This window comes from Podarcis melisellensis (genome assembly GCF_964234715.1).
Source record: "Podarcis melisellensis genome assembly, chromosome: 16".
NCBI classification, from domain to species: domain Eukaryota; kingdom Metazoa; phylum Chordata; class Lepidosauria; order Squamata; family Lacertidae; genus Podarcis; species Podarcis melisellensis.
In genome coordinates, this window is record NC_138533.1 from 17597277 (window position 1) to 17616164 (window position 18888).

Sequence of the window (18888 nt, forward strand, 5' to 3'; positions counted from 1 at the left end):
AGGTCTGTTTGAAGGTAGCCCCTCAGCAGCAGAAAAGATGGGGCAGAGTACCCCACACAGAAAAGGCTGTTGTACAGACAGCTGAAGGAATGAGGCAGAAGAGACCCATATCTAAAGCCAGATGGGATGGACAAAGGGGGCCTTGCTTAAGCAGGCCCAGTGACAGCATGTGAGGGGGGCATTTTCCATTCTCGCCTGGTTTAGAGTTGCAATTCCACCACTCCAGGACACAGGAGAGGCAAAGTGCAGGCACACATACCCATTCAATGCAGCTGCTAAAGTCGTGCCAGCTGTTGGGAGGGCAGGCTGCCAACCCACCTTCCTGGACCAATCAAGGCACCCTAGAAGAGGCCTGAAAGCAGACTGAGTTTCCTCTAGTAAGTCCCTACATTCCCCTGTCTCACAATTTCAAGACAATTATTCTTTTTAAAAAGGGAACAGAACCCAAAGACACACATACACACACACAGAACACTTGCAAGCATGGAAACTCACCAGATCCAAGTGATCCTCTGTCTGGGGTGTGGAATAAAAATGAAACCAAAATGAAATTGTTACGTTTAAAATGCTTAATTTTGATGCTACTTTCAACACTAATTGAGTATCCTGTTCTCTATCATGCAGGGCAGACCAGAAGTTCAAATGTCTGCTGTGTGATATTGGTTGAAAACATTGGGGGGGGGGGGAACGATAGGAGGAACACCACAGAAAGAACAGGCTGTGCTTGGGAGTGCCAGATAATATCCAAGATGGAAATGGCTACTAGCTAGGATGGCGATGATACAGCTCCACTGTCAGAGGCAGTATGCCTCTGAATGCAAGTTGCTGAGAGTCACATGTGTGGAGAGCAAAAAGGTATTTTCAGTTTCACACATGCTGGTGTTGTATATTTGGAATTCTCGCTGCAACATGTAATCAATTAATTGCTTAGATTAATAGATAATAAACCTTTCACTGCTTGTCACCAACTAACTGGCCATCAGGTTTTTAAAAAAATTAGAAACAGGCTCTGAATTTTTTAATCAATCTATAGACAACTCAATATGTATTTTAAAAATATCTAAGCAGTGTGTTTTTTTATTTCAGAAGTTTTATTTGTTTTAGAAGTAGCATTCTGAGTATGTGTGAGAGAAGAAGGGGCAGATTCATCATCTCTACACCAGGTAAGCAGTCTTCCTTTCTGATACACACATTTATGCAGGTGCAATTGATTAACCAACCCAGGATGGAATTCTGCTTGTTAGGCAGTAATTCCCATTGAACTCAGAGGGAATGGCTTCTGCATAAACATGCTTAGAATTGTGCCATAACAGACCTGCTTGATACACTTATCTGCAAGCACAGCTATGGGATTTTTGCAGCGCCAGTCTAAACAGTTGTTACAATCATCACCAGCTCTCAAGAGTGTAGCATGGTCGAAAACGTCATGCGTTCTTGCGAAACACTGACAAAAAGATATCCTGAGGATTATGGGAAGAGGTTTCCAGGCAGACCAAAGTCAGGGCTGGTATCTCCTCCTTGGCTCAGCCTTTCAGTAAAATGGAGGGTGGTGGATCAGGCCCAGGAGCCTGCTGAAGTTGGAAACACATAGGATTTCTCTGCCCTAAGTTGGACTCACCAAATGGTGCATGAGACCCTTTCCGCTCTGTGAGGTGATGACGCGCAAGTCTGGTTTGCGGTTGTTGGCAGCCAGCTGAGTGCCGTGGGAGGGTGGTGGCGGCGATTTTGCCGGGATGACCTTGCCTAGGCTGTTGCCATTGGACACGGGAAGGAGACCCGGGGAGGCTCTGGCGCTGACGTAACCATTCCCTGGAGAAAAAGGAGAGAGGGGCAAAAACTGATATTATTTTTCAGACAACGTTGGGAAATATCTTAAACTTGTCCCCATACCCAAACATAAGTATGTCAAAGTAAGTGTGCCTCAAGTAATCTCTATTTTCTCCTGGTTTACACAGGAAGCTACCCTTTGCCAAGTCAGACTCTTGGTCCATTTAGTTCAGTATAGTCTACACTGACTGGCAGTGGCCCTCCAGGGTTTTAGGCTGGGGACATGGCCAGCTCTTCCTGGAGCTGCCAAGGTTGATGATGATAATTTATTACATGTCCTTCACCCTAAGGTCACAATGTGGGTTACAATATTAAAACACAATATTAAAAACAGTTTAAAACAATTTACAAACACAGAAATAAGGTGGGTGCCAAAATCATAAACCTCAAGAGTAAAGAAACCAGGGTAAAGAGATGTGTCTTCAGAATTTGTCAGATTCTGTATAATGAAGGAGGGGGAGTTCCACAACTTAGGGGCTGCCACAGAGAAGGCCCTGTCCAAGGTTGCCACCACCCTCGAGCTTCTGAAGGAAGTGGAACAAGCGAGAGGACCCCCTCTGCTGATCTTAGCACCCAAGAGGGTCTGCAGGATGGATCTTTTGGGTGTTTAGGGCCTAAGCTGTACAGTTATTTAAACACTAATGTTAGCACCTTGAATTGGGCCGGATACGAACTCGTAACCATTGCAGCTGTTTTAGAACACGGGTTATGTGAGATCAAAATGGAACCCTAGCCAATAATCTGGCTGCTGTGTTTCAATGTCACAATAAGGCTAGCAGGAGAAATCAAGGCAGGCCTCAGGTCACCAACCCACCTCCTGGCACCAAGAGGAGGAACAAGAGGCTAGGAGAGGGCGGGTGGGGAGGGGGGAGTGTCAAGTCTCCCCACACCCCACAGGTCCTGAGAAAGTCCCAGGGCTTGGCGAGGTCTCTCTGAAGGCCTACCCCCTGGGCTCTCCTGCTTCCCTGCTCCTGTTTCCTGGAATGAGGGGAATGTTTGGGTGACGTCAATGATGACATTCACAGGGCCTGCCAAGTTACAAGCCGGAACAGCCGCGCACGGCAGCTGACATGGGGGCTGCTTTGGAGACAGGAGAGATGCTTGGGGAGGGGGAGATGAGGGGAGAGGCAGGACGTTGTGTGTGTGCAGAAGATTGACAGGGACAGCAAGCGTGCCTAGGAGTCTTGGGAAGGGCCAAGGCTCGGCACTCAGGGATCTCAGGTGAAGTTAAAGCAGTATCCACCTTCCCTTGCCACCCAGTCTGCTGCAGTTTGTTAAGAGTGCTGAAAGTTGTGAGGAGACCCCAATCCCCCTCGTAGAACTACAATTCCCAGAGTTCCCTGCAAAGAGGGACAGTTTGTTACACCACTCTGGAAACTGCAGTTCTGTGAGGAGAATAGGGGTCTCCTCACAACTCTCAGCGTCCTTAGCAAACTGCAGCTCCCAGAACTCTTGGGGGGGGGGGGAGAGAGCCTTGATTGTTTAAAATGGTATCATAGTGCTTTAACTGTGTGGTGTGAATGGGTCCTAAGAGGCATTCCCTCCTACATAAGAAAGAAAAGGGGATACCTCTTTTAAGATGCTGCTGTTATTTATAGGGTTGTTTTTTTAAAAAATACAGTGGTACCTTGAGTTACATACACTTCAGGTTACAGACTCAGTTAACCCAGAAATATTACCTCAGGTTAAGAACTTTACTTCAGGATGAGAACAGAAATTGTGCAGCGGCGGCACAGCGGCAGCAAGAGGCCCCATTAGCTAAAGTGGTGCTTCAGGTTAAGAACAGTTTCAGGTTAAGAACGGACCTCCGGAACGAATTAAGTTCTTAACCCAAGGTACCACTGTAAAGTTTTTTATTTTCCAATGAGTCTGGTCTCTGAATAGTCAGCACACCTTTTTAAATTATCTTCAAAAAAGCACACCCAATTAAACACTGCAATTCTAAAACAAGCAGTAATTGCCTCTCCACCATGGGGATCTGTGTTTGAGGTTTGAGGCCTTCCATCCAGTCACCGCCTGAGCTTCTCATCAGCCCTTACTGTCATCCCTTCTCTCTCTACCGCCTTAGGCAGACCAGGCATATATCTATATGCGTTTCACTAGGATGTGTAAAATGTAAAGTTGTCATCACACAGCCCCCAATGGAGGATCTGTAGTGCCACCTCACAATCCTGGATTGGGATGAAGTCAGGATGGGGTTGGGGAGCAAGCTGAGCATGGGTGGCAGCCCCATTATGTATGTATGACAGGTGTATCCATATAAACACACATTTATATATCCATCTTCCAATCTGCCTCCCCCACTGAATCCTAAGTGGGGCAACAAGGCGCAACAAAGGGGACTGCTGCCAGACTTGCCTTTAAAAGCAGCGGAAGCAGACAGCCCTTGGGAGGGTGCAGCCTCCTCGCCTCCCAGTGCTATCAAGGTGGGAGAAGCCGCACCTTCAGAAATTCTCTCTGCTACACAATTATTAAAGCCACGAGAGGCAGGACACCTTGATATATTTCATCTCAAGGCCAGGATGTCTCAATGTCCAATTAGAGCCATCCCTGCCCATTGCCATGCGACAATTAAACCAAACAAAGAGTCGTTTAAAAGGGATTCAGGCATGGTTTCTGAAGCCACCCAGAAGGGTTGTCATTTTAACAGGAGTTTTAAAACAAGGGCTGGTTTTGAAACTGACAAGGTCAAATAAAGTGATCCCAAGTGCAGTGCAGTCTCTAATTAAAACTGGCGCGGAAAGACTTGCTTGTCTGGACTCGGCCTGGTTTGGCCCTATAATGCAGGTTCCACCCCTTTCCCTCCTCTAAGGGCAGATTTCTGAAGTGGGTAATTATGTCAGCCTTGCAGATAAGTTTTTCAGAAAGTGTTTCCTAACCATTAGTCGAGCTGCTGTTGCTTTGCCATATTTTTAAACTGTTATTTTATAGTCTTTAAACGAGAATATATTGTCTGATTTATTTTGTTTAATTAACTGACAATAATTACCCGATTTTGGGTTGGGGTGGGGACTCTTTTCTGGGCAACCTTCCAGAAGTCACAAGTCAGCGCTGGGCAGGACCAGAGGCAAAAGTGGATGGAGCCACTAATGTGAAGGTTACCTCTGTAGTGTGGGCTAATTTCTACACACACAGTCCTGGCTCTCTGTTACATTCCTCTGACCAAGCAAGCATCCATTCCAGCAAGACAAAAACACTCAAGGAAGGTACAAAGCAGGGCTGGGGAGGGATGTGACCTGGAGAGAGTTCTGGGGGCCAGTGAGAGAGGTCTGGAGGGCCTGAGGTTGGTGCTCTCCAGGCCAAGCTTTCTCAAGGCCCACTTTGGGGAGCATAAGCAGCTGGCTCCTAGATGCTGACACTGAAATGCATCTCCGCATGACCAGCCCTGGGAGAAAACCATCAAGAGGCCTCCTTGACTCCACTGCCATCTACCCGCTCGCGATGTGAAATTTCTCAAGCTGCTCTGTGTCACCCACATAGATCAGCAGCTCCTTAGATCAACATGTGACCTTATGAGTCATTACACCCCAAACTGCATTAAGTTTTATTTCGGCTCTTTAAGCTTGGAGCTCCTTCCTCTATTGCAAGGGCTGAAAGCTCTGCTGCTCCCTTATAGTCACAGCGCCCAGGATGCAGCTTGCACGCTGACCCTAGGCTCAGTTTGCTGCGTGGGCCTCATCTACGTGGGACCCCCATTCCCAGTCAACCCCTTTCTTGTCCCTGTGCATGGAATGGCTTGGACCCAAGGCCAACAACCTTCCCACCACAATTCATCCAAGGGAAGCCTCTCCAGAACCCTTTTCCTGACATCTGGCTGTTGGAAGAACAAGCTTCCACTTCACTTCTACTCACCTACTGGACTCGGGCAGGCTCCATTTGTGTTGTTGAGGTCTCCTCCAAGCATTGCCCCTAAGGAAAAGAAGATGGGCAAAGAGAGTTAGATTTGATGTTCCACCACATTCCAACATGCTGATCCAGAGGAATGGAAGAAGAGCCTGCTGGATCAGGCCAAGGGCTCATCTAACCCAGAATCCTGTTCTCACAGTGGCCAGCCAGATGCCTGTTGAAAACCCACAAGCAAGATTCAAGAACAAGAGAACCCTCCCCTCCTGTGGTTTCCAGCAACTGATATTAAGAATCATTACTGCCTCCAACTGTATAGGCAGAGCATAGCCATCATGGCTTGCAGCCATTGATAGCCTTCTCTTAATTTATACAATCCTCTTTTGAAGCCATCCAGGTTGGTGACCATCACTGCATCCTGTGAGAGTGAGTTCCATAGTTTAACAACAACAACAACCATCACCTTATTTGTACCCTGCCCATCTGACTGGGTTGCCCCAGCCACTTTGGGCGGCTTTCAACAGATATAAAAACCTTTTTAAAAATCAAACACTAAAAACTTCCCTATACAGGGCTTCCTTCAGATGTCTTCTAACAGCTGTATAGTTATTTATCTCCTTGACATCTGATGGGAAGGCAATCCACATGGTGGGCACCACTACCGAGAAGGCCCTCTGCCTGGTTCCCTATGCACTGTGTGAAGAAAGACTTCCTTGTCCTGAATCTTCCAGCATTCAGCTTCATTGGAAGTTCATGAATTCAAGTGTTACAAGAGAGGGGAAGAACTTTTCTCTAGACACTTTCTACATGCCAGGCATAATTTTATAAACTTTTCGGTACCCAGGTCACAGAATACAGTTGTTAGGAATCACAAGCAGGAGAGGGACATTGTTCTCATGTCCTACTTAAGAGAGACAGGATGCTGGACTAGGGAGTCCTTTAGTCTGATCCAGCAGCCAGGATCTTCCCATGTTCTCATCCATTTGTGAAACCAGATATGGATAATCTTTTTGGTCATTTACTATGGTCACAGATATATATGGAAGAAGTATCAAATAAAACACAAAACATGTTGACCCAACAACATTAATAAAATGCTGAAAAATAATAATTGAAATATTATTTAATATGTTTTAACTGTTTTAAATTCTGAATTTTAAAATGTCGTAAAGTGCCCTGGGACCTCCTGGTGATGATGATGATGATGATGATGATGATGATGATGATGATTATTAACCAAGAGGTCCCAGAGCGAGATACAACAATTTAGAATTCAGATTTAAAAACAGCTAAAACATAGTATATTCATGAGAAGAGTGCAGGACCAGAAAACACACATCTCGGTTGTCACATACAATGTTGATGTCTTAAGCTGATCTAATGGTAATTGATTTTCAATGTTCTTAAATATAACTGCTTTTAGAATGTTTTTATCTGTTTTAAAATGTTTGCTTTGTTTTTGTTTTAAACGGTCCATGTTCTTTGCTGCCCTGGGTTTCTTGGGGAGGAAGGGCAGGATTATAAATTCAATAAATAATAATAATAATAATCTGTGAAATATCTGGTACTTGTTTTATGAATGCAATTTAATTGATGTTCACCACCAATTGATGTTCACTACCATGATACCCCCCTCCCCACTTGCCACAGCCGCCAAAGAGTTCACGGTGCAGAAACTTTTGTAAATAAAACTAGATAAAGAAAGAGCGAACCTGCGCTGGCTGGCCTCTGCGGGAGGCCCGGAGAGACTGTGTTTCGCTGGAGCGTTGGTTGCTGTGGTGAGAGGAGGCGCGGGTCAGTCAAGGAGGAGGTCACGAGGGACTGGGTCACTAAGGTGCCTCCTGGGTTGCTGAACTGCAGCGTGTTCTGGTTGGACACTGGAACCGTAACAGGCATGGCAAAATTTGGAGCCGGAACTGCAGACTGAGGGGAGAGAGAGAGAAGCATGTTTAAAATAGGAAGCTGATAGGAAGGGGTTTTGGTGTTAGGTTTGGCAAGCAGCATTCACAAGACCACAAGTGCATATTGGGGCCAAGGCTTCCAGCTGGATGCTTTCTGTTATCAGCCACTATCCCTGGACTGTTCCAGCAACAAGAACAGAGAACCTGCAAAGGCAGGTTTCACCAACCAGGTGCCTGCCAGGCGTAATGGATGACATCTCCCATCAGCCCCACCCAGGGCTGATGGGAGATTTAGTCCAAAGCAGTTGGGGGTCACATTCACACCATACATTTAAAGCACCATGATAACACTTTAAAACGTAATGGCTTCCCCCCCAAAAAAATTCTGGGAGTTGTAGTTTGTTACGGGTCCTGAGAGTTATTGGAGACCCTAATTTGCTTCACAGAATGACAATTCCCAGAGTTCCCTATGAAAAGGGATTGATTGTTCTGCCAGGTCGTGGTCCAACACTCTAAACACCACACCAACCCTGGGAATTGTAGTTCTGGGAGGAGAAGTGCAGTCCCCTAACAACTCACCCTTAACAAACTGCAGTTCTCAGGATTCTTTGGGAGAAGACATGTTTCATGGTGCTTTAAATGTATGGTGCAAATGTTGCCCTTAAGAGCACCATAGGGGGTGCTGTATGTTATAGTAAATTATCATTTGTTTACCTGACATGTTTTGATTACAATCTTCACTGAGGGCACCATGAAACACAGCAATGTTTTGATGGGTGCAGTTTCAAATGGACCCCCCACATCGTGTAATAGCACATGTAAAAAATATGGGGTGGGGCCGGGTTCTGCAGTGCCCCCAGAAAAGATGGTAACCAAAATGTGTTGCCTGAAGGAACATCTGTTTAATAATGTACGAAGAGCCAATGGCCCATCTAGTCCAGAATCCTGTTCTCACGGCGAGCAACCAGATGCTTGTGGGAAACTCACAAGCAGGACTCAAGCACAAGCTCCCAGATCTCCCCACAACATCAGATTGCCACTTGAGGGTGAACTGAAACCAATGTGCTCAATTCGTGCCTGCCCCTTTCCCCACTTGTCCATAGGGGAGTTGAAAAGATGCTTAGTGTCATTGAAAGGAACAGGAATGGGCTTCCTAGATCAGGGGTGGGGAACACCAGCCTTATGGGATGGTGGTGGTACTCCAGGAATCCCCACTGGGGTCACGAGAATATCCCCAGGATACACACTGTCTCCACCCCTGCGTCACACCCTCCCCAAGTGCTTTTGCCTTGCCAGAGTATGTCCTTGAACTGTGAAAATGTGTATTGCTGGCGTGGACAGAGGATGGAGAAATTGGTCTGTGTGGAAACCTCTGACTTTTGCATGACTATAGCCTACTGTGGAAAGATGAGAGTTGCATCCATCACACGGCTCATCTTTTGCCTCTGGCCCACCCACTTTTTGCTTCTGCCCATGCCCACCACTGGTATGCGGCCCCCAAAAGGCTGCCCATGATGGAATGTGGCCCTTGGGGTGAAAAAGATTGCCTGCCTATTTGTATCTTAGCCAGATACTACAGAAGTCGAAGAAAAGGGAAGATGAGAGAAAGGGAAGGAGGGTCTTATTTCAGAGCACAAGGTCAGAAAAGTGTGCCAAACAATGAGGATTCAGAAGCAACTGTTTTGGGATCATTACCTCGAGATCACAACTCCTGGCTTAGTGGGCAAGAAGTACCAGGAATTTTCAGACATGAGTCTCTGGGTTAAGGCCATAACTCATCAGCAAAGTATTTTTTTAAAATCTCAGGTAGTAAAGAGGGGGAAAGACCTTGGAGAGGTCCTACCATCAGAGAAGACCAGACGTTAGCCACCTTGGTTACCTCCAGATGTTGGTGGACTACAACACCCATGAACCCCAGCCAGCACAGCTGGAAGGGTGCCAGTGCGGTGAAGGCTGTAATAAACAGTGCCTTGCTTGGATAGACCAAAGGTCTCACCTTGCATTAGGCAGCTTAATGTCGAGAGATCGCTCTCCTATGGAACGGCAACCAGAGAATCCCCCGACTCTTTCTGCTCAGAAACCACATTTGACTTGCTCAAGAAAGTCCCAGGCTTGGGCGGGGCAGGGCCTGGTCCATCTCTCAGAAGTGCTTGGGGATTTATTTAGTCAGCCAGGTACAAATTTAGCCACACCAACAAGGCAAATTAAAATCCTGAGAATGCGGGAGCTGTTCTTGGGTTACAGGTTAGTTTGGCCAAGGATTTGGGGTTAGTTCTCATGAGAAGCACATGCTGAACCCAAAGGGTTTGAAGCGTGTGGATTTAACGTCACACAGATTGCACCCTCTTCCTTCCGTTTTTAAAAAATGCTGCCTTGTTGGGACTAAATCATTACTGGTGCTCTGTTCTTGCTTTTTACAGGGTGATTATTTGACATGTGTGTGTTCTTAGCTTCATATGACACTTCTGAAGTAAGGATTGTATAAGGATTATTCTCCGCCGCCTCCCCTGAAGAATGGAGCCATCAAACCTCAAACAATGAGATTAATAGATTAATAAATCTTCTGTTGCACCTTTTATAGATGCTAGCACTGTCCAGATATTGGCACTGGACCAGTTTAAATCTAGTAGCTAGTCCGCTGTTGGTGCAGGCAGCAAACAAAGCTTCAGCTTTTCCCTAGAATAGTTCATCACACTATTGGATATTGTCTTGATCCTTTGTGCCTCACTGGTGCTAGCTGCTTTGAAATCCTGTTAATGAGATCCTTTCCCCAACCTGGTGCCCTCCAGGTGTTGTTAAGACTACATCTCCTGCCGGCACAGCCATTTTCGACTACAGTTTCCCTGAGTCCCAGCCAGCATGGTTAATGGCCAGGGCTGCTAGAAGCTAGAGTCCAAGACATTTGCAGAGCACCGGCTTGAGGAAGGTTGCTCTAGTGGAAGAGGGTGGGAAACAGATAAATAGAAATGTTTAAAATAAAATAAACATCCTCATCCTATGCTGAGGGGATGGGAGAGAGGTTTGTATTTTAGAGGTTTATACTAAGGCCTGTCCTTCAGAAGTATTTTTCAAGAGAGCATTTCCAAACAAATTCACAGCGCTGCCTAGCAAGGCCTCGGCGTAACTAAGCATCCCTCACTGTCCAGTACCTTAGCAACCAGGTACATATTGCCTTCTGGGTGTCAGAGGGGCTTTCTCCTAATCATCTCCTTTGCTTTAGGGGTGCAAATTAGCTGAGGCTCTGTGAAAGCCAAACCATGCAAGATTCCCCCCTCCATAATATTCTTTTTCCCTCCCTCATGGGTTAGGGCAGCCAACTTTTGCTTAACAAACAAAAAATCCTGGCATCTGGGCATGTTCTGAGTGCAATTCCTTCATGAAGGGAACTGGCTATTTTATATATAGCCGCAACTATATATGTATATATAACTATATATGTAGCCACAACTACATTGGCTTATGGTCCTGGTACCTCTGAGCATGTGCAGAGTGCCTCACCATTAAGACAGCAAGCATGTGCAGAACCATTTCCCTGGAAGGGTGCCATCTCTTTTTTGCTGCTTCTGCGAGATTGCTTTCTTTTGTTAACTATATGAAGAAGGGAAATAATCTCAAAATTCTCCTAGCCCCCATCTTCCTCAGTTTGCTTCCTTGTGTTCTAAAACCGAGTAAGAAATCCAGGCCAGGCCATCAGCATTCAAGACAAGCGGCTTGACCAGCGCTTAGGCCACTTCAACAGGACTGTTATTTGTATTATTAAGAAATATTGGGCAGGTTGGCAGCCCTATCCATGGGGCGGGTGGGAGGGGGAGGCGTTGGCAGGCCACCAGCTGTTACTCACTGTGAGCCTGTAAGTCTGCATCATTTTATCAAACTCCTCATCAATCTTTTTATATTTCTCTTCCGTCTGAGGCGTCAACGTAAACACGTCGTCCCCGTCAGGGCTCTCACACTCTCTATGCTTCTTGTTCAGCGCCTGTTACGTGGCCGGGTGGGGGAGGGTGGGGGGAGGGTGGGGGGAGAAGGTAGTTTGGGTTGGGAGGGGAGGGATAAATCCAACAAACGAACGAACAAAAAAAGAAAAAAAAAGAGACAATGAAGAATTTTTTGCCTGGGGTGGCGAGCTACTTACACCGTAGCGCTTGAACAGGATGTCAAGATCCTCGCTGGCTTTACGGTATTTGTCTTCCATCAGAGGGCTCTGGTCAATGGAGTCTTCCCCGTCGGGTTCTGGACTGTCGCAACCATTAAAACCTTTCTTTCTTAATGTCTGAAAGCACAACCAGGAGAAGTTTAGGTCCAGAGATAAAACCAGAGGTGGAGAGTGATGAAGAGATAGTGGTCTGGTTCACACAGACCACTAAACCATGGTTTGTTTAATAAGCAACCTCAAGCTGTCCAACGGGTGATCAAATAAACCATGGCTCATTTCTCCAACAGTCAGTTTGTTTTCTTGCAAAATAAACCACAGTAAAGGAAGGCTGCTGAGTTCTCATGTAACACCAAGCCACAGTTCAAATAAAACAAAGGTTTGTAAGGCCAAAATGAGCAATGGCTTCAGATTGTAGTTTGCGAGCAGTAAATAAACCCTAGTTAAGCTGTTAGGTAGGGTTCAGATGATCAAATAAAACCATAGTTTAAGAAACCAAGGCTTAGTGTTATGTATGAATCAGGCTAGGATGGTTGCTATGATGACAAGTCCCGCTGTTATGATTGGCCAAGTATGTTGATGGCAGGAAGGAGTGGAAGCCACCATGTAAGTGGATCAGTTCAGATGCCACCTTGACCATGGCTTGTAGTAGCTACAGGTTTTAGAACTCCGGATCACAGGCTGAACTTCCAAACAAACAACAGGCAAAACTGGTACCAAGGCTTGTCTGCTTTCATTTTCCATCTACTTGACACTCCCATATTTAGGTGCACCAACTCTGGAGGGAAAGTCTGACAACAGTAACTCCTGGTTTGTCAGTTCACATGTGCTGCCAAACTAGGGTTCACATAAAACCACTATTTGCAAATTCCCTTCACAACGCCATATTTTATTCCAGTTTGCTGAGCCATGGTTTGTAAGCATCCTACATCAGGGTTTGGAAGTAGGAGAGCCAAACTGAGCCGCTTCAGATGTTTTGCAACCCCAAACTGCAGCGATTCTAGCTTTGAGGTCATCACTGGCTTCCGAAGCAGCTAATAGCAGAGCTAGTTTGAACCAGGGACCATAAATCTCCAGAGGTGGAATTAACTGGAGACTTAAGACGCTGATACTGGGGATTTGCAGTGATCTTAGATTTCCAGAATTACTCAAGCACTAATGAACTGTGAGAGAGGATTGCACTTTTCTCTCTCAAGGGTCACCTACCACTATGATGAAGAGCAATTATACATTTCATATGCATGCTGGATCTACATCATTAAGACCGGGCTCAGAGAGTTGGGGCAGAAAACCTCCATCAAATACCGTGTCTAAGAAGTTTTGGTTCCACGCGTGACAGCCAATTTGAAGATTGCTTTCCTCAGCCACACTTAATCATTGTATTTTCAAAATACCAGAAGCAATTAGCCCATATTATGGGATCATCACTTGCCAATTTCTTTTAAAAAGTCAACGCTGCAATCTTTCCTGGAAGTCTTGGGCTCTTTCCATGCCAATAAGAAACTGAAAGGGGCATGAGTAAAAGAGAAAATAAGAAGTTCTTCCCCGCCCCTGACTTTCCTAACGACGGTAACCATTTTAGCTCAAAACCCAAGTGAGCAGTCTCTGTGACCAGGCCAGCCACTTGTACCTCACCAAAGAAAAAGAAATACATGAAAAATGCATATGCTAATATATCTGTATAGCTGAAGATTTAGAAATAATGGGTTATATCCATCATTAGTCATCCTCAGAGTGGACCCACTGAAATTAATGAATATTATTAATCAATCCCTATCCCTATTTCCTCTTTCTCTCAGCAGTTTCAGAAATGGGGCTAGGAATCATTTTTAGAAATGGGAACCCTGGCTGCTTTTGTCTCAGCAGGAAATCTCAAGGCCCATTGAAATGAATGGGCATGATGGAGCTTCTCCATGCGCAGAACCCATTGATTTCAAAGGAGGTGGAGCCCTCATAGAGCTTCAGTCCTCAGAGTGGTTCAACATTCAGTTCCTCTTCCCAGGGAACTCTTGGGACTTGTAGCTCTGTGAAGGGAATCGGGGGCTCCTAACAACTCTCAGCACCCTATACAAACCACAGCTCCCTGGATCCTTTGGGGGAAGCCATGACTGTTTAAAGTTGCACAATACTGCTTTAAATGTATACCGCAGGACAATCCTAATACTTTGAGAAGAGACATGGAAAGCAATGGATTTATAGACGTTTATAAAATGATGCACGGATAAAGAACAGATAAGAGAAGGGACTTCTTCACACGGCACAGCGCATGGTTAAGACAGTGGACCTCACTCTTGGAGACACTGATGGCCACCAACTTGGATGGTTTTTTATAGAGGATTAAAAAACTTCATGGAGTATAAGGCTACCAGTGACTACAAGCCTTCATGGTCAGAGGCAGCAATGCTTCTGAATATGCAGTTGCTGGAAGCCACGGGGGGGAAGGAGTCTTGTGTTCGAATTCTGATTCCAGGTTTCTCCACGGGCATTTGGTTGGCTACAGTGAGAACAGGAATTTGAGTAGATGGGCCACTGGCCTGATCCACCAGGCTCTTCTTATACAGTGGTACCTCGGGTTAAGAACTTAATTCATTCCGGAGGTCAGTTCTTAACCTGAAACTGTTCTTAACCTGAAGCACCACTTTAGCTAATGGGGCCTCCCGCTGCCACTGCGCCACCACTGCATGATTTCTGTTCTCATCCTGAAGCAAAGTTCTTAACCTGAGGTACTATTTCTGGGTTAGCAGAGTCTGTAACCTGAAGCGTCTGTAACCTGAGGTACCACTGCATTTTTAGGTTCAGGTTCAAGGAGCCAGAGACTTGTGCTGTTTCCAGCAACTGGGAGTCTGAAAAGGAAGACTTACCAGGGACCACATTCCAACCAAAGCTGCTACCCGCAAGGATTGCTTGCTCTTGAGCAGAGCTCTGACTTCGAGTTCATACCCACATATGAAAGTCTTTGCCCTTCATTCTGACCTGGTCCTGCTTGCGGGTTTCCCGCAGTTATCTGGTCAGCCACTGTGAGAACAGGAGGCCGGACTGGATGGATCCATTGGCCTGATCCAGCAGGCTCTTCTTATGTTCTTATGAATCTTCAGCATAGAAATTCAGATTGTAGGCTCCTCATCAGAATCAGTTCAAGAAGGACACTGACAAACTGGAACGTGTCCAGAGGAGCACAACCAAAATGGTCAAAGGCCTGGAAACGATGCCTTATGAGGAACGGCTAAGGGAGCTGGGCATGTTTAGCCTGGAGAAGAGGAGGTTAAGGGGTGATATGATAGCCATGTTCAAATATATAAAAGGATGTCACATAGAGGAGGGAGAAAGGTTGTTTTCTGCTGCTCCAGAGAAGCGGACACAGAGCAATGGATCCAAACTACAAGAAAGAAGATTCCACCTAAACATTAGGAAGAACTTAGGAAGAACAGTAAGAGCTGTTTGACAGTGGAATTTGCTGCCAAGGAGTGTGGTGGAGTCTCCTTCTTTGGAGGTCTTTAAGCAGAGGCTTGACAACCTTATGTCAGGAGTGCTCTGATGGTGTTTCCTGCTTGGCAGGGGGTTGGACTCGATGGCCCTTGTGGTCTCTTCCAACTCTATGATTCTATTCTATTCTATTCTATTCTATTCTATTCTATTCTATTCTATTCTATTCTATTCATCTCTCCCTCTCTCCCCCACCTCCATTTTTAAATTGTCCCTGTTACTTTGCAAACTGCCACAGAAGACTGTATGAGAGCCAGTTAACAACCGTCCAACTTCCGCAGCTGTCTGTCTTTCTCTGGGCACAAGGGACAGCCAGTGTTTGGTAGCTCAGCCTGGGGCAGCAGATAAGGGCTCAGCCATGTGCAACGCAGACTGCAGATTCCTTAGGCCCTGCTAATGGGGCCTGCCACCGGCCGGGTCTCTGAGCAGCTGGCTTGGAGTTGGAAGGAGGGAGCTCAGGCCGGGCCGATCCAGCCCGTTCCAGCTGGCAGCCACTACAAGCAACATGCTCTGCTACAGAAAGACGCAAAGTACTTTTATGTCAGTAACCCGAGCAGAGTGTCAACACAAGCAAAAACAAAGCAAAAGAAGGGGCAGCCTGCCGTTTCCTAGATCTCACCACATGGGAATTTGGGGGGCTCAGGGGCTTTTGTTAAGGCAGCAACAGATATAAGATCATATGGACACCAGAAGAATCCTGCTGGGTCAGGTCAATGGCCCATCTAGTCCGGCATCCTGTTCCCACAGCGGCCAAACTTGTAAGCAGGACCCGAGTAGAAGAACTCTCTCCTTTCTTGTGCACCCAGCATCTAGTATTCAGAAGTATTACTGCCTCTGATTGTAGAAGCAGATCATAGACATTGTGGCTAGTAGCCATTAGTAGCCTTAGCCTTCAAAATTTTGTCCATTCCTCTTTTAAAGCCATCCAAGTTGGTGGCTGCCTCCTGTGCCAGGGAGTTCCACAGTTTAACAACGTGCTGTGTGAAGAAGTACTTTCTTTTCTCTGTTCAAAATTTCCCAACATTCAGCTTCACTGGATGTCCGTAAGTTTTCTCCATGCCAGGCATCATTTTATAAGCGCCAGCCATGTTGCCTCTACCTCACCTTTTCTCTAAACTAAAAAGTCCCAAACCCTACAACCTTTTCTCATAGGGGATTCGCTCCATCCCTTTGATCATTCTGGTTGCCCTCTTCTGAACCTTTTCCATCTCTACATAGCTAGTGCAGTACATGGGGAAGGTTCAAATGCAAATCCCTGCCCATCCATGAGCTAGCAAATCTCTACCTTTCAGTCAATCCTCCCTTACAGAGAGAAAGTGCAGTGAGGATCACTCTAAACCGGGATTCCCTAAACTTGGGTCTCCAGCGGTTTTTGGACTACAACTCCCATCATTCCCAACTAGCAGAACCAGCAATCGGCGATGATGTGAATTGTAGTCCAAAAACAGACCAAGTTTGGGAAACCCTGCTCTAAACCATGGTTGGTGAACTTCAGGTCTATGGGCCAAATGTTGCGCATCCCAGGCATCTCTATGTGGCCCTTGGGAGTCTCCCCGAGGCCAAGCCTCTTCCCAGGCCACAGCCCTAACCTGATGCTGTCCGACTCCTTCCTTAAGTGCTTTTTGCCAGGCTGGAATGTGTCCTTGCACTGCGAAGTTGCCTCTGAACGGGCCTGGATGGAGAGAGGGCTATGCAGGATTCTCTGAGTTGTGTGTGGCTTAAGCGTTGCCTACTTTCCAAAGGCAACATTTGTGGCTCCATCCACTTTTGGCCACGCCAAGCACTCCGATGCAGCCTCTAGGAGGTTGCTCATGAGGAAACATGACCCTCAGGCCGGAAACAGCTCCTAGGCAAACAGGGGCTGCAGAATGTTCTAGCGCTTGCATGGTGAGGCTCTTTGAGCACTCGCAACTGCTTTGGCACCCCTGGGGTCCTTGGTATCCCATGACTGGATTCACACTACACTGCAGGGGCAGGGGGTTGACTTGTTTCACCCTATGACACCACCAGGCACCTTCAGTATGTGGCTAAAACAGCCGTCCGGGGCACCCAGAGAGGAGGGTGGGATGTGGCGGCACAGCCAGGCCAGGCCATTGAGGAGCCCCTTCTGAGCCCCTGGGGCCTTGGGCCAGGGTCTGACCTGGGCTACTGCTGGTGGCGCCAGGCCTTTGCTGAAGTCAAATCCCCTCAGCCATGAATCCACTGGGTGACCTTAAACAAACTATCTCAAATCTTGTGGAGAAGTAGGATATAAATGGATTAAATAAATCTCTCAGCCACGATCCTCATCTGTGATAAGGGGATGATGACAGAGGGATGTGGGGTGGGGGAAGACTGCGGTGGAGGGTTGGTGCTTTCTTGCCCTGTGTGTGGGCTTCCTGGAAGAGGTATCTGCCAGCCACTTTGGCAAAGGGTTTGCTGGCCTAGATGGTCTGACGCAGCAGCAGAATCTTGGGTCTTTGCGGGGAAAGGGGTTATATGAGCTGACAGAACTATTCGTGATAGCTAACTTCCACGTCCCATTGCACTGAATACCAGGTGCTGGGGAACAAGCCACAAGGGATGGCCATAACACCCTGCTTTTGGGAGAACCCCAGAATCCTCTGTCTGACTCTCTGAGAGAGAGGGTGCTGGACTAGACTGGAACTTTGCTCTACTCCAACAGAGCTCTTTTTATGTTTCTATTCTGGTTTCCCCTACAGGGTTGTAGAAAGGGTTCCTCTAGGCACTTTGGGCAAGTCATCATTGGATGGTCTTGCCTTAAGTGTCCAGATAGTGGATTCAGAGGTGACACAAGGGTAGAAGAGTCCAGTGGGTATAGCCAAGGAGGCCCCCAGCCTCTCAAGATCGGTGAAAGATCTCTGAAGTGGAGGGACGAATCTTAGAAAAGGTCAAGAAACACTGGTGTAATCAAATTAGAAGCTGATGCTAGGAAAGGACTCATTAAGTCTTGAGATAATTAGTCATGTAAAAAAGAAACCCAAGGAACAATCACCTAAACCAGCTTTCCCCCACCTGGTGCCCTCCAGATGTTTCGAAGTACAATTTGGGTTTTTAGAATGGTGGCACTGACCCTTTGCAATTCCTCTGTTATCTTTTCAGTGCCTGATGAAGACCTTCGAAAAGCCTTTTCAGGGGAGATCTTCAACCAAGGCTGCAGCCGTATTGGAACTATTCTTAACTGGTTTTATAAGTTTGTATTATTCTTATATTGCCTCCCTGGCCTCCTTTGGGAGGAAAGGTGGGTATACATTGATAATAATGATAATAATAATAATAATAATAATAATAATAATAATAATAATAATACTTCATTTTTACACTTTTATTGTTTTATACTTGTAATTGTTATATTTGTCAAATGATTGTAAGAAACCCAATATACAAGCAAATCAACTCCCATCAGCCCCAGAAAGCATAACCATTTTGGATTCAAACTCCACAGCAACACTGGCTGGGGCATATGAACTACACTAGGCTGAGGAGGGCTACTGTAAACAATTACAGTGGCTCTAGAATCTCCTAAGCGCACGCCCACCTGTATTTCAACAGCCAATGCTCTCATTTTACCAAAAGTTGAAATAGGACAATCATCTCCCATGTTGTGGACATGGCATTTGTTTTATTTTTAAATCAGTCTTCCATTTGCTTAGCACTTTGTGTGGAAAGCACAAGCCCTAATTG

The 18888-nt window shown here is 46.3% G+C and overlaps 1 protein-coding gene across 4 annotated transcripts in view; it reads right to left on the reverse strand.

Annotated features, from left to right (window-relative positions):
• Nucleotides 1-18888, reverse strand: part of MEF2D (myocyte enhancer factor 2D) — a 135931-nt gene that overhangs the window by 12493 nt on the left and 104550 nt on the right. For 2 of the 4 annotated variants that reach the window (XM_081892418.1, XM_081892419.1), the window contains 5 exons: nucleotides 11704-11841; nucleotides 7383-7593; nucleotides 5680-5736; nucleotides 1619-1809; nucleotides 496-516 (listed from right to left, as the gene is read on the reverse strand). In XM_081892418.1, coding sequence (XP_081748544.1) covers nucleotides 496-516; nucleotides 1619-1809; nucleotides 5680-5736; nucleotides 7383-7593; nucleotides 11704-11841 — 618 coding nt within the window. Of the gene's footprint in view, nucleotides 1-495; nucleotides 517-1618; nucleotides 1810-5679; nucleotides 5737-7382; nucleotides 7594-11412; nucleotides 11548-11703; nucleotides 11842-18888 lie in introns of all 4 variants that reach the window. The other 2 variants (XM_081892420.1, XM_081892421.1) reach the window with 2 other exon arrangements.